The 22822-nt window shown below is 38.8% G+C and overlaps 1 protein-coding gene across 2 annotated transcripts in view; it reads left to right on the top strand.

Annotated features, from left to right (window-relative positions):
- otud7a (OTU deubiquitinase 7A) overlaps positions 1–22822 on the top strand; it is a 118652-nt gene that overhangs the window by 71097 nt on the left and 24733 nt on the right. For both annotated transcript variants that reach the window (XM_062991821.1, XM_062991815.1), the window contains exons 7-10: positions 344–471; positions 4325–4437; positions 15888–16015; positions 16871–17020. In XM_062991821.1, the coding sequence (XP_062847891.1) occupies positions 344–471; positions 4325–4437; positions 15888–16015; positions 16871–17020 (519 nt within the window). The remainder of the gene's footprint in view (positions 1–343; positions 472–4324; positions 4438–15887; positions 16016–16870; positions 17021–22822) is intronic.

Here is a 22822-nt window from a genome sequence, read left to right as displayed (position 1 = left end):
CACAACACACACTAACACACCACCACCATGTCATTGTAACTGCGGTGCTGAGAATAATCCACCACCTAAATAATTAAATAATACCTGCTCTGTGGTGGTCCTGACCATTAAAGAACAGGGTGAAAGCAGGCTAAAAAAGTATGTAGAGAAACAGATGGACTACAGTCAGTAATTGTAGAACTACGAAGTGCTTCTATATGGTAAGTGAAAAAATAAAATGAACAGTGAGTGTAGAAACAAGGGGGTGGTTTTAATGTTATGGCTGATCAGTGTATATGCATCTCAATACTCCTCATTTAATTGGTTGTTGTATGCTGCTGGGTTGTGTGTGTGTGTTTATCAGGGATGTGGGGCTTCCATGATAGAGATCTGGTGCTGAGAAAAAGTCTATATGCAATGATGAAAAGTGGGGCTGAGAGAGAAGCCCTGAAGAGACGGTGGAGATGGCAGCAGACACAGCAAAACAAAGAGGTCTGTCTAACAACTAACAAGCTCTTTCAGGATCACTAAGATAAAGAATATGTTAGCACTCCAGTATCAAAGTACAGTATTTTCCTTTAGGTTTTTACATCTAGTGTGCTGTCTCTGGGGCATTTAATTCTGTAAGATATAGAAAACGGTGTAAAGATATTCACAATGTGTCTATAAGATCAAACAACACTACTGTGACATGCTTTGTTTATAATCTCTTCATTGCGGAAGAACCTAGACCAATTATTAACTGATACGACACAATAACTATAAAGACAAATCTAGGTAATTTTTGTTTGGAGCTAAATAACTGAGCAATGCTAAAATTAACGCAATCCTTCATTTGAAGAATTAAATTTATATATATATAATATATATCAGTGTATACATCTTTTCACTTTTAATTTAATCTTTAAAAAATGTACAGTGGTATCTTGAAACTTGGTTCTGGGACTGGCATCACGTTTTAAAGGCGTTAAGTTTCAAGATATTTTTTCCCATAAGGATGTATGGGAAACCTGTTAATGCGTTCCGTGGTCCTGTGGAGCTGCATATATTTTAGGCAAATGTTAAATAATGAGGTTGTTTTGACACTGAAAATAACACAAATATAATATAAAAACACTGAAATGCAATTGAAAAAGTTAAAAATCAATATAAAATACAATAAAACCGGCACTTTATCTTTACTTCTTTATTGTTTCCTTATGTTTCTTAATCGTGGAGATACTTGATCTTGGAATACCAGTTTTTATTCAGTAAAGGCACATTCACATGAGAAGCAGCAAAATATATTTTGCGCTGGCTGTACAGTTATTTCCTATGGAGTGTGGTGGTGCACAAAAGTTAACGTGACTTATTGTACTAAAATAAGTGAGGAATTTCATTAGTGGAGAGAACTTATGAGCAGTAATAATTAAGAGGTTTAGTGTTCCTGTGTCGTTCTTTTAATACATTGTCACGTGAAGCTTTTTTTTTTTTTTTACCATTTTCGACTCTAGAAAAAACTGATTCTCACAATTTTTTAGAACCCTGAGCTATAACACAAGTTTAAAAGTGAAACAGGAGGAAAATCCAGCTAAACACAAATACATGTGGATGCTTTCAGAGTGAATTTGACATTCCACACAAATGCAGATTCGTCTCATATGCGCACTTTGATGCTGTTTTACTGCACCACTCAAGCCAAGCGCTGAACAAAGTGCTGTTCATTGGTAATTTGAAATTAAATAAATTAAATTTAAAAAGCTGAACATGTTGAGTTTAATGGTACAAATGTCTTTATGAAGTGCGTCGAGTTTTAAGGATTTCTAGTTTAGGGGACGTCGAGTTACAAGGTACCACTGTATATACTTTAATGTACAATGTTGTAAAAAGTGTTTGCAACCCCCTTGATTGCATCTACTTGGTTTCAGACTTTCATACACAATGTAACATAACAGAAGAGAGCCCCCCCAAGCTATTGGAAAGTAATTTAAACAACATAAACAACATTTTAACCAACAGCATTAATTATTTATCTGCTGATTTACTGACATCCACAAATAAGACACATATTTTTCCAAAAGTTCCAATGTTTATGAAGGCAAATTGTAAAAAGAAAAGAAATTAGGATTAACTAAATGCTATTTTGCAGCATGTTTTAACATGGACATGTTTAAAATTTGTGACTGTAACAATGACAGACATTAGGCGCATTCAGTAATTGTGTTATAATAGGAAAGACATAATAAGGCCATATTAAACATGTTGGTCATTATTTCATGTACAGAAACAAACTACAAAAACAAACTACATCAGTTATCTCAGATGCTGAGAAAAAGCAGTGAACATGTCAAATGATAATATGTGGAACAAAAATCAGGTGGATGTTTGACCATAAGCTTGTTTGACATGGTCCAAACCTTGGTCAGTTATAATGAGTATCCCCTCCCACACAGTGGGGCCAAAAAGTATTTAGTCAGCCACTGATTGTGCAAGTTCTCCTACTTAGAAAGATGAGAGAGGTCTGTAATTTTCATCATAGGTACACTTCAACTATGAGAGACAAAATGAGAAAAAAAAATCCAGGAAATCACATTGTAGGATTTTTAAAGAATTTATTTGTAAATTATGGTGGAAAATAAGTATTTGGTCAATAACAAAAGTTCAACTTAATACTTTGTAACATAACCTTTGTTGGCAATGACAGAGGTCAAACGTTTCCTGTAAGTCTTCACCAGGTTTACACACACTGTAGCTGGTATTTTGGCCCATTCCTCCATGCAGATCTCCTCTAGAGCAGTGATGTTTTGGGGCTGTCGCTGGGCAACACGGACTTTCAACTCCCTCCACAAATTTTCTATGGGGTTGAGATCTGGAGACTGGCTAGGCCACTCCAGGACCTTGAAATGCTTTTTACGGAGCCACTCCTTCGTTGTACGAGCGGTGTGTTTGGGATCATTGTCATGCTGGAAGACCCAGCCACGTTCCATCTTCAATGCTCTCACTGATGGAAGGAGGTTTTGGCTTAAAATCTCACGATACATGGCCCCGTTCATTCTTCCCTTAACACGGATCAGTCGTCCTGTCCCCTTTGCAGAAAAACAGCCCCAAAGCATGATGTTTCCACCCCCATGCTTCACAGTAGGTATGGTGTTCTTGGTATGCAACTCAGCATTCTTCTTCCTCCAAACACGACGAGTTGAGTTTTTACCAAAAAGTTCGATTTTGGTTTCATCTGACCACATGATATTCTCCCAATCCTCTTCTGGATCATCCATATGCTCTCTGGCAAACTTCAGACTGGCCTGGACATGTACTGGCTTAAGCAGGAGGACACGCCTGGCACTGCAGGATTTGAGTCCCTCCCGGCGTAGTGTGTTACTGCCTTTGTTACTTTGGTCCCAGCTCTCTGCAGGTCATTCATCAGGTCCCTCAGTGTAGTTCTGGGATTTTTGCTCACCGTTCTCATGATCATTTTGACCCCACGGGATGAGATCTTGCGTGGGGCTCCAGATCGAGGGAGATTATCAATGGTCTTGGATGTCTTCCATTTTCTTACAATTGCTCCCACAGTTGATTTATTTACACCAACCTGCTTGCCTATTGTAGATTCACTCTTCCCAGCCTGGTGCAGGTCTACAATTTTCTTCCTGGTGTCCTTCAACAGCTCTTTGGTCTTGGCCATGGTTGAGTTTGGAGTCTGACTGTTTGAGGCTGTGGACAGGTGTCTTTTATACAGATAACGAGGTCAAACAGGTGCCATTAATACAGGTAACGAGTGGAGGACAGAAGAGCTTCTTAAAGAAGAAGTTACAGGTCTGTGAGAGCCAGAAATCTTGCTTGTTTGTGGGTGACCAAATACTTATTTTCCACCATAATTTACAAATAAATAAATTCTTTAAAAATCCTACAATGTGATTTCCTGGATTTTTTTCCCCTCATTTTGTCTCTCATAGTTGAAGTGTACCTATGATGAAAATTACAGACCTCTCTCATCTTTCTAAGTAGGAGAACTTGCACAATCAGTGGCTTTTTTTTAATAATGACCATGCTTTAGATCATCATAAAACCTTTACTCTAGCACTTAGGCTTCAGTGGCAGTAAAGCAAAAAGCCTTGATAAAGACCTTGTGAGTTGTATTTCCTCTGCAGTGTATCTGAATGCCCTTGTACAAATGTGAGTGGATGTAATGTAGTGTGAAAGGTGTGGGTGTGCAGCGTGGTTTATTTGATCTATACGGTAGAGCTAGTGGAGATGCTGCAGTGTGTATGAGGGTGAAAAACAGAATGTTGAAGAAAGCAAGTGGGAGTATCTTCATGTCTTACCTCTGTCTCACCCACTATCTCTCTTTCTACCTCTCTTTTTATAGTCGGGGCTGGTGTACACGGAGGAGGAGTGGGAGAGAGAGTGGAACGAGTTGCTGAAGCTGGCCTCCAGCGAGCCTCGCACACATGTCAGCAAAAACGGCAACGCCAACGGAGGGTAAAGCTCATCCGCCCACACACAGACACATAGGCCCCTCCACAGCACATATATACAGTAGCTGTATATGCATGGGTAACCCTGATACAAATTACATATTTAATTCATTTTTAAAGTACAATAAAGTAAACATTAAAATATTAAAATATGTCAATTGGTCAAGGGTGCCCACATTTGTATACAGCTGTTCTGCTCATTATATTAAAAGTACCTACATAGCTCCCACAGAATGCTCTACATTCACACGCCTACATACTACTTACATAAATTTTTATTTATATTACGCTGTTCATAGTGTGAATTTTTACAAATGACTGCGTATATAAACATATTCTCTGTTCTGTCTCTTGGATCTGGTTAATTATTTAAATTGACTTTGAGACTATGTGAGTTGGGGTTTGCTCCAAGCTCTTGAGTTCTAATCATAGGTGGTGCTATCAACCTGGCCAGCATTGGAACAGGCATAACTGGCAGTATCTAAGGGAGGGAGGTTGACTGGGCTTCACTTTCACTGTATAATTGCAATGACTGCTGTCTGGTCAAGTCACCTGCACTAGTGGAGTCGAATGTGTAGAGTCCATAATGTAAGAAATATGATTCTCTGAGATGCTTTGCTGTTGGGAGATAAAACGATGCGGTTGGCAAAAGCAACCTTTACAGGGATTAGGGAGTGTGTGGTACTCTTATCTCTCCTTGGCCAGCGTGGGTGTAGTACCAGTAGCAAGAGAAATGCAATAGGGGAAATTGCAACATTTAATTTACCTTACATTTTCAGCATTTAGCAGATGCTTTTATCCAAAGCGACTCGCAGTACTGTGACAGTATAGATCTAAGCAATTGAAGGTTAAGCGCCTTTCTTAAGGGCCCAACAGTGGCAGCCTGGCAGTGATAGGGCTTGAACCAGTGATGGGGGTCGAACAACTGCCCCAAACAATAAGATTGGGAGAAAATTGGGACATTGAAAATGCAAGGGATGGCGCCTAGGTGGCGCAGCGGAATAATCCGCTAGCACACCAGTGCCAAAATTCTGAGCTCCTGGGTTCTAATCTCGGCTCTGCTACCGGTCGGCTGGGTCCCCTCTAGCAGGGTAATTGGCTAATGCCTGCAGCAGACAAAATTGGTTTACAGTCCGCTGGGTGGCTCTCTGTACGCGAAGCCAACCTCACACGCAAATCCATCGAGGTATGGGTAAATAAGAAGGAATTGGTAGAATGCACACACATAAAGGGAGTGTGTATCAGGCGAATATACACCCTCCTTGGACACCGTCAGGGGTCCTTAGAAGCTGGCTACACTAAACTGGGAGAAAAGGGTGTAAAAGGCATATAAAATGACATAAAAAAAAGGGAATAAATGTGTGACACCTTGCGGTGGTATGAAGTCTCATTTAAGATGCATTCAATGTTTATGCCCAGCATTCCTAGTACAAGTTCTGGATCCAGGGTTACCCTGATCTGACTGAATCTTTAAAAGCCACATGGTCCATGGTCACATGGTTAATAAGGCTGTACCAAAGATAAGGTTATAAGGATAACTTGTAAAAGATGAGGGTTGTAAAGGTGCTATGCCCTATCAAGAGCTACCTAAAGTCTGAGCCTTCTTCTCTAAAAAAGTTGATGTGAACCGTGCTTAATCAGAGTAGATATAACGTATATGTATATATTTATAATATGTTACATATGTGTGTGAGTGTATATATATATATATATATATATATATATATATATATATATATATATATATATATATATATATATATATATGAGGGATCTTTCCGCACTTTTATATTTTGGTTGGAAACCGTGAAGGTGGGAGGAGTAGTAATTGGTCGAGTCTGAGAGACTGAGAGAGAGCTTATAGTCTGGATTTAGTGCCATTTGATTTCCACTTTTTTGGACTGCTCAAAGAAGCTTTAGGGGGAAGAAGATTTTCATGTGAAAGCAGCGGTGCATCAGTGGCTACATTCTTAACCAAAAACATTTTTTGCTAATGGCATTAAAAAGTTGGTACGACGCTGGGACAAATGCATCGGAAGGTGAAGAAAAGTGATGTCATTTGTTTTTGAAATTCTTAATAAATAGAGTTTAAAAAGTGTGGAAACTTTTTGAAGAACCCTCGTATATATACAGTATCTCACAAAAGTGAGTACATCCCTTACATTTCTGCAAATATTTCATTATATCTTTTCATGGGACAACACTATAGAAATGAAACTTGGATATAACTTAGAGTAGTCAGTGTACAACTTGTATAGCAGTGTAGATTTACTGTCTTCTGAAAATAACTCAACACACAGCCATTAATGTCTAAATGGCTGGCAACATAAGTGAGTACACCCCACAGTGAACATGTCCAAATTGTGCCCAAAGTGTCAATATTTTGTGTGACCACCATTATTATCCAGCACTGCCTTAACCCTCCTGGGCATGGAATTCACCAGAGCTGCACAGGTTGCTACTGGAATCCTCTTCCACTCCTCCATGATGACATCACGGAGCTGGTGGATGTTAGACACCTTGAACTCCTCCACCTTCCACTTGAGGATGCGCCACAGGTGCTCAATTGGGTTTAGTCCATCACCTTTACCTTCAGCTTCCTCAGCAAGGCAGTTGTCATCTTGGAGGTTGTGTTTGGGGTCGTTATCTTGTTGGGAAGTTTTCGAAGGGAGGGCATCATGCTCTGTTTCAGAATGTCACAGTACATGTTGGAATTCATCTTTCCCTCAAAGAACTGCAGCTCCCCAGTGCCAGCAACACTCATGCAGCCCAAGACCATGATGCTACCACCACCATGCTTGACTGTAGGCAAGAGACAGTTGTCTTGGTACTTCTCACCAGGGCGCCGCCACACATGCTGGACACCATCTGAGCCAAACAAGTTTATCTTGGTCTCGTCAGACCACAGGGCATTCCAGTAATCCATGTTCTTGGACTGCTTGTCTTCAGCAAACTGTTTGCTGGCTTTCTTGTGCGTCAGCTTCCTTCTGGGATGACGACAATGCAGACCGACTTGATGCAGTGTGCGGAGTATGACAGGCTGACCTCCCACGTCTTCAACCTCTGCAGCAATGCTGGCAGCTCTCATGTGTCTATTATTTAAAGTCAACCTCTGGATATGACGCTGATCACGTGGACTGAACTTCTTTGGTCGACTCTGGCAAGGCTTGTTCCGAGTGGAACCTGTCCTGGAAAACCGCTGTATGACCTTGGCCACCATGCTGTAGCTCAGTTTCAGGGTGTTGGCAATCTTCTTATAGCCTAGGCCATCTTTGTGGAGAGCAACAATTCTATTTCTCACATCCTCAAAGAGTTCTTTGCCATGAGGTGCCATGTTGAATATCTAGTGGCCAGTATGAGAGAATTGTACCCAAAACACCAAATTTAACAGCCCTGCTCCCCATTTACACCTGGGACCTTGACACATGACACCAGGGAGGGACAACGACACATTTGGGTACAATTTGGACATGTTCACTGTGGGGTGTACTCACTTATGTTGCCAGCCATTTAGACATTAATGGCTGTGTGCTGAGTTATTTTCAGAAGACAGTAAATCTATACTGTTATATAAGCTGTACACTGACTACTCTAAGTTATATCCAAGTTTCATTTCTATAGTGTTGTCCCATGAAAAGATATAATAAAATATTTGCAAAAATGTGAGGGGTGTACTCAATTTTGTGAGATACTGTATATATAAAGAGAGAGAGAGAGAGATCACACTAAGGGAGGTAAAAAACCATTCCACCAGCAGACTTTATTCCGACTGTTTAGCAAAATTTGCAGTTTGGGATTTATTTGCTGCTTCAGGACCTGGGAGGCTTGCAGAAGATTTCACTGTATCATGAAACTTTATTAGAGAATTGCTAGGCAGCAGTTTATTAACTGAAGTTTAATAGAAGTTGGATGATGTAAAAAACAGAAACCAAAAACACAACTAAATCAGCAATGGAATAATTAGAAAAGAACAAAAAAAAACTTATTTTGCAATATTAAAACTTGGAGCTTAACCTACTTTAGCCTAGACCTTATATGTGATGCTGTGACATAACCTGATGAATGCTGTTCATGTGGAAAAAAAGCCTCTTTACTGTTGTGTACATTTAATTAGCAGCCACTGAAAACATGATTGCTGCTAAAGGAGTATAAAGTACCTGGACTGTGAATATTTCATGTGCCCTATAAGAACATGAAAAGTACAATTGCTTATGTCTTATTAAATTAGCTGAGTGGCACGGTGGCTCAGTGGGTAGCACTGTCGCCTCACATCAAGAAGGTCCTGGGTTTGATACCCAGGTGGGGCGGTCCAGGTACTTTCTGTGTGGAGTTTGCATGTTCTCCCCGTGTCTGTGAGTGCTCTGGTTTTCTTAAACAGTCCAAAGACATGCAAGTGAGGTGAATTGGAGAAAGTAAATTGTCCATGACTGTGTTTGACATTAAACTTGTGAACTGATGAATCTTGTGTAACTGTCCTATCATGAATGTAACCAAAGTGTGTAAAACATGACGTTAAATCCTAATAAATAATAAATAAGTATTAAATTAGGCAGAATATGTTTTAGAACTTGGCTGTAAGTCAAACATGTTATTGTTTAAATGATGCAGACACTTAGGTAATATCAAATGGCTCAATTTTTGCTCGCAGCTGTATGCAGGCAGAATTAGTGTTAACTCTGTATCAAGGGACAGCACCGGCCCTTTTCATGAGTAATGAAACCAGGTTTTGGTTCCACTGGTCAATTGGGGAATTGAATTGTAATAAATGACCTCAGCAGCAAGATTAAAATGTCTCTTATAAATGTAACTTATTAAAGTTTAAACAGGAATGAACCTATTGTTACAGTTCAGTGGCTGTGTTGTTCATGTCAGATAATGGCTCGTGTGCTGCATATTGTATGAGTGCTTGGACGGTTGGTTGGAGGACGAGGTTACCCTTTTGTACTCATCTATCATTAGATGCCTGTTAAAACCCTAATCCCAGTTTGAGGTTTAGAGGAAAACAGCACTAATCTCTATCTGCATGTACATTCACACACCAGAGGACAATCACTACATACATACAGTACATACTAACATAAAAGGCACCCAGGTGGCGCAGCAGGATATTCCGCTGACAGACCAGCACTGAGTTTCTGAACTCCCGGGTTTGAGACCAGGTGTAGTCACCGGTCGGCTGGGCACCATCTGGCGGGCATAATTGGCAGTGCCTGCAGCAGATACTAATTGGCCACCTTATCTGTAGGGTTGGGACCGGACTATATGTGAGTGGGCTGGTCTTCATACTCTGTGTAAGGACCCTGATTGGCAGAAGAGACGCCTGTGCAGGAAGCACAGACGAGAAGAGGAGGGCTGTACATGTGTAAAGAAGACGTGGGAAGCGGCGTGCTCTAAATCTGGTGTCTGTTAGCAGCGGAAGACAAATTGGATGCACTAAATCGGGAGGAAAAAAGGGGAGCAAATGCATTAAAAAAAATATATTTTTTGTATAGTAAAGAACTTGTTTGTCAAGTCAGTCACAAGTCATATCACACATACCCAAGATTAAGTCAACTGAGTCTTAAGAACATTTAGTCTTAGTCAAGATTTAGTCTTTTTTGCCTTTTTGACCTACTCCGCTTGGCAGGAGCTTCATCTGATACAACTGATGAGGTATTTAAAGACCAAGACTAACTGATAAAACAAATGGATGTAGGTCTGCTTGTGCTCTGTTGATATGAAAATCTGCAGCTATGTTTTCTTCTTGTGGATAAGATTGGACAGCCCTGCTCTCTAAGATGTGATTAACACAAGACCTTTATATGAACTTGCTACAAAGAACTGTGTACCTGAACCTAGGACCACAAATGCTTGACTCCTTGTTTGCAGTGATCTTGTAAATGAAAAATACCAGTGTTCATAACTGGTTGTGAATAAAAAGCGAGTTTAGTGGAACTTGATTTGAAACAGTGCCACCTGGTGTCCGACAGGGTTTGAATTAAGTACATGTCTGTCCAGGTTAGAGGTTGCCTGCTCCACTCTTTTCAAACCATGTCTAATTATTATCTTTTTATTATTTTTGTTGAGGCCTCAGACCTGTGTCAAAATGCAAACCTGAGTTTACACACGAACACAGTGGAAAAAGTCTGCTGTGCGTGTGAGCATGTTGTGGTTTCACTCAGGCTCTGATGTAAATTTGACACGCTCTGATGAAAAACAACGATACACTCAGCTTTGATCTGAGCTTTCACTTTAATGCAGCTTACACTGAATGAAAGCACAACTGCCAGTTCAAAGTCATGATTCACAGGGTCTTTTTTAATGTGTCATTTGGACGTTGACTTGCCACTGAAGCTTTTCCTTTGAAGGAATAATTCAGCCAATAATAAAATTTACATTATTTGAATTTACGAGTGCAGCCCACACCTTCAACTGTAGAGTGATTATGAGACTGTAAAGTTAGAGAGAGGATCTCTGTCTGGAGTTCAGTGTGGCTTCCTTTTTGTGCTAGGCTGCCCAACCCCCTCTATTTATTTATTTAATTAGAAAAAACTAAATATGAAGAGCTTTGGAGTGGGAAGGAGGTGGGTGTCAGGACTCATGGACGGTAAATGGGAATGATGGATAAATATTTACACAGTCAGTTAGGAGTCAGGAGTAGTTTCAGCCATGTCCTTTATTCCCAGACTTGTTTTGTCAGAATGAGTGGTGGCTGAGGTTCATGAAAATTTGATGGGGTTCATATTGAGCAGTTTAAACATCATTCACCACTCAAATATTAGTACTTTTTAACTAAGTACAGTTTACTTAGTACCGTTTAATAGTTAAATTTAAACCTGGATAATTATATTGTAATAGAACTGCATATTATTTATTTATATGTAATGGGTAATGGGGTGGGCGATATGGCCTTTAAATAATATCACGATATTTTGGGATATTTTGCGATACCGATAGTCACTAGCGATATATAAGAACACTTTTTTAAAAAGTTTATTTTAAAAACACTTTTGTTTTGCAGACAGACAGGAAATCTAAGGTACAAATGTTACTAAATGCACATTAAATTAAGCATCACTTCCAGTACAGTAACCTTCAAATAAAGAAGAATATTCCCTGCTAAACAAAGCCTTATAACATCAATGCCAAAACTAAATACAATGTGTACATTGAGTGCAAATGAAAATGTATCCTTTAAGTGTGGAGTGGAAATGAAATGGAGTCAATATTTATACAAGTAAACACTTTTGTTTTTACAACAGCAGCAATTTCTTTGTCTAATCAACAAATCTTCAATAACAGTCAACAAAATATTTTAACCTTCAAATCTGTTTCAACTGTTAGCGTTAGCGTAGCGGCTAACTTAGCATTTAGCACGGCATTTGTTTTACAGTTGAGGCATTGCTATTTGCGAGAAATATTTTTTCCAGGGATGTTGTACCTTTGGTCCAGCTTCTTAACAAGCCGCTTAAATCCTTCCCTTTCCACCGTTTGAATAGGCACCATGTCCTTAGCTAACCAAAATGTGACTGCTTCAGTCATTTTACTCCACCGCTTGCTTTTTTTGTCATACGGAGTACCACTTGCGAATGCCCCCGCTATGGTCGCCTGAGTGATGTTAGGTTTGGCGTGTTCGTTCACTGACACAGTTTTTGGCCTCACATCATTCTCGGACTCACGCAGTGACTGACACTCCTCGTACTCACGCGGGTGCTTTTGCTTTAGGTGCTGAAATAAATGTGCATGTTTTTGAATGTTTTGCAAATTACAGTCGTTTGTTTGGAGTCTGACCTTCTGTATCCGAAAAACTTCCACACTAGTGATGTAGCTCCCCTTTTAGGGACTAGTTCGTCCTCAGTGCTAACTCCGGTACTATTCTCTGCATTGGTCACCATTATTGCACTGTTACGCGCTTGAGAGCGAGTGATGCGCGTTGGCAAAAATCATATCGAATTTACAGCTATACTGGTATTATCGTGAACGATATTATATCGCCCACCCCTAATGGGTAATTATCAAAATTGTCATGAATAACATTTTTTGGTTCTTTTCGTTAATTTGTTTGAATAAATGACCGGATTTGGTGCCACCTGGAAATATTTCACTTATTCTCTGCACCTTGCTTTTAGCTTCTTAACTGTTTGTCAGAATTATTTACTGCAACAAGCCCAACAAGCCGACACGTGGGCATTGGTGGCATGACACGGTTATGAAATCATGTCCTTTTGCCCTCCCAGATTTTACTCATAATTGACAGTCACCCGCACCTTACACTGACATCATACATGGTGGACCAATTGTAATTGATTACTTTTTTTAGTACTATTGCCTGTAAATTGGGGAAAAAGCCAAAATAGTTTACATTATTTTAGGCATCCTGGCCATGTATTTTTTTTTTAACAACAAAATCTGTAGTTACTTGTATGCAGATCTTATTTTTAATGGTTAAAACGACAAGTTCAATAACATTTTAAATAAATGAACAATCAATTTGCCACAGTATAAAATACAGTTATGTTGTTTGGAAACTTCATCCAGTTGACATCAATTAATTTACCATACATTACTGTTCTTATTTGGCAGTTGCATTTGCATTTGCTGGAAGTATGGGTGCTGCTGCGCATTCATCACTCCCACTTCCTGCATCCTCAGCTGTGTCAAGATTGGACCAAGTCCATTTTGTTATTCTGGTAACATTAAAATGTACAAAAGCACCCAAAAACCCCACTTTTAAAAAAGTTGGGACATTTTGTGAAAGGCAGTAGAAATAAGAATCTGTAATTAATTCTTTTGAACATTTATTGAACTAAAAGAAGGACAAAGAAAAGATTTCCAATGTATTTAATTGTATTTTGTAAATAAATACAAACAAGAATTAATGTAGAATTAAGCCCGCAACACACTCAAAGTTGGGATGTTTACTACTGTTATTACATTTTTTATTAATTAAATTTTCTTTTAATAATATGGGGCACTAATTGTTGCAATGTAGCAGGTGAAATCATGCACATTCTTACCTGGTACAGCTGCTTAACTGTCTGTGGTAGCCATTGTCTGATTCTCCTTTACATGATGCATCATACTGTATATTTTTAATAGGAGACGGATCTGGACTGCAGGCAGGCCAGTCAAGCGCACGCACTCTGTATCTACAAAGCCATACTCTTGTATTGCATGTACGATAAGGCCTAGCATTGTCTTACTAAAATAACCAGGGGCTTCTGAAGAAATAATGCTTATTGTGGAATGTTTTAAAATGGTGTAAAACTTTGCATGTTGTCACTATTCCACCTATTTTGAGTGTGTTGCTGATATCAAATTCAAAATTGGTTTATATTTACAAAATACAGTCAGGTTTGTAAGCAAAAACATTAAAAATTCCTTTCTTTGCCATTTTGTTAGTTATAATAAAGTTAAGGAGAATTAACAAATCAAAGATTCTTGTTTTATTGCATTTTTTTAACTTATCTGGAAATGGTGTTTGTATTTAGGAGTTACAGCACTAAATGAGCAAGACTGTAAGTAAATGGGTGATAGATCGTGTTGTATGATGATTAGGAATTAGTGTAGCACAGAATTGCAGCCTAGGGGGCAATGGATGTGTAAATTGGTAGAGGGAGGTAGTTTGTTCATTAAAAGCTTCTTATTAGAGTTTGTTAATGCTGCTCTGTAAATGTGTGGGTTTGTATTAGTGTCTATCTATAGAATGTATGTGTGTGTGGTGGGGAGAAATTGCTGAATTCCCATAATGTGGCATTAAGGGACTGTAAAATCTCACCCTCTCGCTGCCTCTCTTTTTCTCTTAATCCTTGTTAATAATGTCTGTTTTAATGTGTAATAAAGAATAACAATGTTAAAATGTTTGATCACCGCTGGACAGTTAAGGGAGTGTAAAATAGTGCAACATAAAAGAAGAACAGATATATGAGACTTTTATAAACCTTTTGATTTATCAGTTCTTTTATATTCATTTCTCCGAATGTATCGTATATTAGCACAACCCAAACAAACAAACAGATATAAACCCTGGGTATTACATGCGTATTCATTAATTTGCGCACTTACATCTTAAGGCACATTTTAAAAGTTTTAGTATATGAAAGAAAACCAGAGCCCATGGACAAAACTTTCTCTCTCACACACACAAACACACACACGAGGAGACCATGAAAAATCCTCACAGGCATCAATATGATTTGTGGATCGATCCAGGGTCCCCATTTTCTTTTAAAAACAGATACTTTCTGACTAATTCTGGAAATTAAAAACCATTTAGTCTAAACAGTGGTCACTGTTTAAGTGTAACAGTTTCACGCCAGTCACTTATCATTTTTAAATTATTAGAAGACCACAGGATTCCTGAAACATGTTAATTAGCACTTAAATAACTAGCTGCCAGCTGCAGCTACAAGCATAAAATAGCAGTTGGTATACCCTATATTTTTTTTACCACTATTTTTAGTATTTTTTGCATTTTAGACTAATAGTAAAGGCACAAAAGAATAAAATAACTCTTGTGGAACTGTGGACTAAACAAATAATGTTCACAGGTAAAACAAATCTACAAAAGCAACAAACGGTATAGTATTAATATAAGCATAAAAATGTGTAACTGTACAGTATTTAATATAAACGATGCACATAAATGATACAGTTTGGATTCTTTATATGTTGCCTCAATTCTCTCAACCTGCTGAATGAAGTTGTCACCTAGGATGCTTTTTTCTTGAATTACTTCACTGATGCTGAGCTGAGAATTTGTCGATTGCTTTGGAATAATATAATCAGAAGAATTTAGATACAGACAGACAGACAGACTCCTTTTTGATCCAGAAGGAAATTAAAGCCCCAGTAGCATGATACAAAAAAGAATTAACAGTACAAAACAAACAGAACAGCTAGAATTGAATATAGAATATAATATAGAATAGAATTGATTGCTTTTGATTAGTATAAATAGAAGAAAGATAGATAGATAGATAGATAGATAGATAGATAGATAGATAGATAGATAGATAGATAGATAGATAGATAGATAGATAGATAGATAATACTTTATTGATCCCAAAGGAAATTAAAGCCCCAGTAGCATGATACAAAAAGAACTAACAGTACAAAACAAACAGAACAGCTAGAATTGAATATTTCTTGTACTTGACATATAATGGATTAACATATAGTTAATTTCACTCACACGTTTAAACCATTGATTGTTAATGCATTAGTAAATACATTGCTGAGGATATTAGGTAAATAGAGACCTCAATACTAAAGTCCCTCTAGTTTTTGCTTTTGAGCTAGCTTATTACGTTACATAGCTAACTTGCTGACTTGGCTTGCAGTCAGAAACACTGCACTCCAAACCTCAAAGTAATTGTTATCTAAATTGATAAAAAGAAATGTGAACAATAATTTTTTATTAATGTAAGTATAGAGCATGGAATAAGCTTTTGTGTTACTTCATGTGTTCTGTAGAGTGGATAACTCAGAAGACCCTGTGTATGAGAGCTTGGAGGAGTTCCATGTGTTTGTGTTGGCCCATGTGCTGAGGAGACCCATCGTGGTGGTGGCTGATACGATGCTTCGGGACTCTGGAGGAGAAGGTGCCCTCACACACTACATTACTATATAAATCTATGCTATAATACAGATATTGTGAGTACCAGTACTTTTACACAATGGCATGTTTCCAACAACAATATTAAAAATGAATTTATTGTAATATACACGTCTGTATTATCTGACGAAGCCAAGATTGAAGACCTTAAACCTTCAACTTACAACCTGGTACAGACAATACATGTGGTTTTTAAAAGTGTTGTTATGTCCAACTTATGGAAATGATTTGGTGAAGACCTTTCCCTGTTTAAGCTTGACTAGGCATGTACACAAAGTCTATAACGTCTGTGTAGAAATAGTGGCCAGCTGTTTCTAAAATCACCTTTCATTCAAAACACATGGATTGAAAGGGAAGAATTTGTGAATAGTTGCATCTCAAACAGCAAAATATATATTAAATAGTTAATACATTTGCTACTTAGTACTGTGCCTACACTGTATAGCCAAAAGTATGAGGCCACCTGAGCATAAGCTTGTTGAATATCCCATACGTCCCCACCACATCACCCAGGCTATAACAGCATCCACTCTTTTTTGCACAAGATTTTGGTGTGTTTGTAAGAATTTGTGCTCATTTAGTCAAATAGATTTTCTAAAGCTGGTTATTAGAGTTAAACTCAGGGCAGTAGAGTTTCTCCACACCAGACTTGTCAAACTATGCCTGTATGGACCTTGCTGAAAAAGGAAAGGGCCTTTACCAAATTCTTGCCACAATGTTGACAGCAATAACTTAGCAATAACTAATCTAACATGACTTAATAATGTTTTCTAAATACCAGTACATATTACACAAACTTAATACACACTTTATTTTTATTTTATCTCTTGTTTGACCACAGCATTTGCACCTATTCCATTTGGGGGACTCTACCTGCCCCTGGAGGTGCCACCCAACCGGTGCCACTGTTCTCCATTGGTGTTGGCATATGATCAGGCCCACTTTTCTGCCCTGGTCTCCATGGAACAGCGTGATCAACAGAGAGAGCAAGGTAAGCACCTGAACTACACAGTCTCTACCATAACAGGGTAACATACACTGATGAGCCATAACATTAAAACCACCTCCTTGTTTCTACACTCACTGTCCATTTTATCAGCTCCACTTACCATATAGAAGCACTTTGTAGTTCTACAATTACTGACTGTAGTCCATCTGTTTCTCTGCATGCTTTTTTAACCTTTTCTTCAATGGTCAAGACTGTCCCAGGTCCACTACAGAGTAGGTATTATTTAGGTGTTGGATCATTCTCAGCACTGCAGTGACACTGACATGGTGGTGGTGTGTTAGTGTGTGTTGTGCTGGTATGAGTGGATCAGACACAGCAGCGCTGCTGGAGTTTTTAAATACTGTGTCCACTCACTGTCCACTCTATTAGACACTCCTACCTAGTTGGTCCACCCTGTAGATGTAAAGTCAGAGATGATCACTCATCTATTACTGCTGTTTGAGTTTGTCTCATCTTCTAGACCTTTATCAGTGGTCACAGGACGCTGCCCACGGGGCGCTGTTGGCTGGATATATTTTTGGTCCAGCAGTGACAGTGAGATGTTTAAAAAACTCCATCAGTGCTGCTGTGTCTTATCCACTCATACCAGCACAACACACACTAACACACCACCACCATGTCAGTGTCACTGCAGTGCTGAGAATGATTCACCACCCAAATAATACCTACTCTGTAGTGGTCCTGGGAGAGTCATGACCATTGAAGAACAGCATGAAAGGCGCTAACAAAGCATGCAGAGAAACAAATGGACTACAGTCAGTAATTGTATAACTACAAAGAGCTTCTATATGGTAAGTGGAGCTGATAAAATGGACAATGTGTGTAGACACAAGGAGGTGGTTTTAATGTTATGGCTGATCGTGTAGGTATGTTGTGTAGACGTCTCAGCTGTAGACTAGTGATTAATCAGTTAATCAATAACCGCTTTAAAAAATCATTGTTTGATTAATGCTTTTGGTTAGAATGTGTCTTTTTAATTCATTTTAAACAGTCAATGCTTTATTTTGAACACATCAAAAAGCTCAGACCGCTGAATTGAGGCTCACCCCAATGCACACGTGGCAGTTTCTTTCAGGGGGTGTGTTCTGTTGTTCTAATCCAAGCATTATTATATAGATCATGAGCAACAGCACTATTAAACCTTAAAATCACAAACAGAAGCTGTTTTGTGTCAGTATGGAGTCATGTTAAAAACAGAAAATATGTCGATATTTTACATCATGTCCAAGTTCATTAGCATTACTACACTAATGTTGCTCCCGGCTACTTTTTAAAATCTACATTCTGAAAGCTGAACTGGTTCTGTCCTGTGTTTGTTAACCTACTGTTCTATATTACTACCATGTTCAATGTGTTGCACTGTTTTTCATTAAAAAAAGCATAAAGACTTGTTTTGAAACTCAATATGAAACTTGGTATGATGTGTTTTTTATGGGATCCTCTAAGCTTGTTGGTTATCGATTAACTGACAACTATTGATGTTTGGTTATTGGCTAAAAGAAAATGGCAATATTTTTTTAAAGTGACTGCTGGCTTTTCTCTTACCTTCCTTATTATTAGTCTGAGAGTGTGCTGTGTGAAGCACTTCTCTGAATTTTTGTCCTCATAAACATTCCACATTTGCATGAATGAAGCATTTGTACTGGCAGGGATGTTTAAGGTGTTTGCTGGATAAGCTAAATTTTCCTGTGCACTCGGGCGACCTTTGCCTACCGCAGTGCACCATGCATTTGAGGTGGCAAGGAGGTTATGCTTCAATAATCATCCTCTTGGATACGCATGGATTTGTGCAGTTTGGACATACTTTTTATGGCAGATCCTCTCAAGCTCTGTCAGAATGTATGATGAGAGTATGTGAACTGCCATCCTCAGGTCTTTCCACAGATGTTTGATGGGAAGTCTGAGCTTTGGTTGTGCCACTTAGGGGCATTCTGAGACTTATCCTGCAGCCACTATAGTGTTGTTTTGGCTGTATGATTTGGGTTATTGTTGTTCTGAAGGGTGAATTATTACCTCAGTCTGATTTTTATGCGATCTCAAGGGGGGTTCCTGTATGTGGCTATCCTTTAATTCTGACCAGAAGCTGAGGGTCACTCTGACAGAGATCCAGCTTATGCTTGTGAAGATGGGAGAACCTGTCAGAAGATCAACCATCCAGGCATCACTCCACAAATCACGCCTTTATGGTAGAGTGGCCAGACGGAAGCCACTCCTTAGTAAAAGGCACATGACAGCTCGCCTGTAATTTGCCAAAAGGCAAGGTTCTCTGGTCTAATGAAACCAAAATTAAACTTTTTGGCCTGAATACCAAGCGACACGTCTGGATGAAACCAGGCATCGCTCATCACCTGGCTAATGCCATCCCTACAGTGAAGCATGGTGGTGGCAGCATCATGATGTGGGAATGTTTTTCAGCAGCAGGACCGGGACAACTAGTTCTGATACAGGGAAAGATGAATGCAGCTAAGTAAACCGAGATCCTTGAAGAAAACCTGCTCCAGAGCAATATGGACCTCAGACTGGGGCGAAGGTTTACCTTTCAACATTACAACGACCCAAAGCACACAGCCAAGAGAACAAAGGAGTGGCTTTGGAGAAAGTCTGTGAATGTCCTTGAGGTGCCCAGACCTGAATCCAATCGAACATCTGTGAAAGGAGCTGAAAATGGCTGTGTACCGACTCTCCCCATCCAACCTGATGGAGCTTGCAAGGACATGCCAAGAGGAATGGGCAAAAATGTCCAGAAACAAGTGTGCCAAGCTCGTAGCTTCTTTCCCAAGACCTTAAGCTGTAATTGCTGCCAAAGGTGCATCAACCAAGTATTAGGCTAAGGATGTGTACAGATATGTAACCCTTAAATAAACCATTTTTGTCAATAAAATAAAATTGCATATTTTCTAAACCCTGTTTTCTTTTGTTTGAGGCAAAAAAGATCTCAATCTATTACAGAATGAGTCTGTAACAAAATAAAATGTGGAGAAGGTCAAAGGGGTGTGCAGACTTTTCGGCTTGACTGTATATCCACCACAGATATATAATGTTAGTTAAAGTTTTAAAAATCTGTTATTTTATAAAAGATAACTAAATATGATATATGGTAATTTAAAAAGTAATAATTGCTAAGGTAATAATAATTTAAAATATAATTTACAATTAAGGCATTTAAAAGGTTTTGAATTACGATTAAATACAATCTGTAGTTCAGGATAAGAGATGATGGGCAGTTATCCCTTGGAAGTGTAAACTTTTTTGTACCTCAGAGGTGGACTCTCTACAGTGGACTGAGCACTGAAGAGAGTTTGTTTTTTAATGTAAAAAAAATCATTAGATTACAAAGAGCACTCAGTCCGAGACGTATTGGCCTTGCTGACGCTTGTGATGGATAAAGTGCACCTTAACTAGATGATCCAGCTAGGGATACTACTGCAGCAAACCCTTTAAAGTACTGCAGTCATGTGAGGTGGAACGTGTGGGAAGGAAGCACGGTGCCTGCTGCTTTACTCCTGTTCAAATCAGAAAGCACATGCAACACAGAATATGATCAAGGCGTGTGTCATCCCCAATGAATAATGCGGACCTGGGTCTGATTACCTTCAATCAATTATTGAAGAGATGTTCTTTTAGTGCTCAGTCAGCATGAAGTGGCTGTCAAAGACAAGGAGAGGAAGAAAATGTGAACAGGGCCAATTTTCTGTTGTATTTTAGCTGACTACATTGTCACATTTAATGTTTTTCAAATCACTACAAAAATCTATACATTATATATATAGAGAGATGTTTGGACTAAATGGGCCATGAAAACACTGCCACTTTAAATCTGTGTGTTTTGAATTTAAAACCTAGCACTCAAAAACTAGCTATTATAACCTACTGTAATATTCTAAACTGCACAGCAATGTACACTGCTGTTCAGTGTGTGTAATTTTAGGTCTTTATCGAGCACTGGCCTATAGTACTTTAAAGGACCCTTAATGTGTGCTTATAAGTTTGGTGAGAAAAAGAAATATGTCATATATACACTGATCAACCATAACATTAAAACCACCTCCTTGTTTCTACACTCACTGTTCATTTTATCAGCTCCACTTACCATATAGGAGCACTTTGTAGTTCTACAATTACTGACTGTAGTCCATCTGTTTCTCTACATACTTTCTAACCTCCTTTTACTCTGTTCTTCAATGGTCAGGACCCCCACAGGACCACTACAGAGCAGGTATTATTTGGGTGGTGCATCATTCTCAGCACTGCAGTGACAGCAGCAATAGATGAGCGATCGTCTCTGACTTTACATCTACAAGGTGGAGTGTCAACTAGGTAGGCGTGTCCAATAGAGTGGACAGAGAGTGGACACGGTATTTAAAAACTCCAGCAGCACTGCTGTGTCTGATCCACTCATACCAGCACAACACACACTAACACACCACCACCATGTCAGTGTCACTGCAGTGCTAAAAATGATACATCACCTAAATAATACCTGCTCTGTGGTGGTCCTGTGGGGGTCCTGACCATTGAAGAACAGGGTGAAAGCAGGTTAAAAAAGCATGCAGAGAAAAAGATGGACTACAGTCAGTAATTGTAGTACTACAAAGTGCTTCTATATGGTAAGTGGAGCTGATAAAATGAACAGTGAGTGTAGAAACAAGGAGGTGGTTTTAATGTTGTGGATAATCAGTATACATATACATGAGTACAGTACAATGAAATTCTTTTTCCACACATCCCAGCTTGTTTGGAAGCTGGGGTCAAAGTGCAGGGTCAGCCATGGTATGGCACCTTAAGGGCCCAACAGTGGCTGCATAGTAGAGCATAGATTTAAATAGTTTCACAGTTATAATATAACATACAATCTTGTACATATTCCTCACTTTTATGTAGTATCTTTTGCAATAGGGTGGCACTGGAGTGCAATAGAGTGTGAGAGAAGTTTTTTCTGATCTACAGGGGATTTCTTTGGGTACTGTTTTTAAATCCCTGATTGTCTCTGCTGTGTTGAGAGTAGTCTGGCAGATTTAGACACAGTGGGTTTAGATAAAGAAGGGCTTGTGGAAGGGTGGCTCTTCCTGTTGCCATGCAGATACAGGCTTTCCTTATTAAACATGGACTGTGGGTTTTCCACACAAATATCACACCAGGATGAGAAATGTGCAAAACCCTCACGCTCACACCTCTCTCGCCTGAGGCACAAAAACCTTTTCACCAACACTAGTTCATTTTAATAATGCAAAACTCCTTATCCTGGCTTTGTGCATTTTAGACAGTTTTTTTTTTTTTTTTAGAAAGTTGATAAGTTTGTTGTCAATGATTTGTTGTCTTTCAATCCAATTGGTATTTTAAAATTGGTAATATTAAAAATAGCAACGAATAAAAATAGTACATAACCTATTGTTTGCTACGTTTCATATGCAGTTTGTATTGTGTTTTATTATTTAAAATATGATTTTTGCACTCTTCCAATTCCTTTTAAAGTTGGTTATTTCTTATAAAAATATTAAAATGCTGGTTAATATTTAATTTATTTATTTATTTTAATGCATCTTCTTTCTATCTTCTATCTATTTATTTTAAGCGCATCCAATTTTTACCCAATTGCGTTATGCTTCCCTCCGACATGTGCATCTTTTCACCTGCACGAGGCGAGTTCATATGCAGATCAGCTTTGTGCACTGAGAGCCACACCCCTCAACTCTGTGCAGACACCATCATTTAGCCAGCAGATGAGATGAAAATATCAGAGAATGACAACCCCACCCCCAAGAACTTTTTACTGCTCATATGTAT

This window comes from Trichomycterus rosablanca, chromosome 1 (assembly GCF_030014385.1).
Source record: "Trichomycterus rosablanca isolate fTriRos1 chromosome 1, fTriRos1.hap1, whole genome shotgun sequence".
In the NCBI taxonomy this organism is placed as follows: Eukaryota; Metazoa; Chordata; class Actinopteri; order Siluriformes; family Trichomycteridae; genus Trichomycterus; species Trichomycterus rosablanca.
This window is presented reverse-complemented; position numbering and strand designations above follow the sequence as displayed.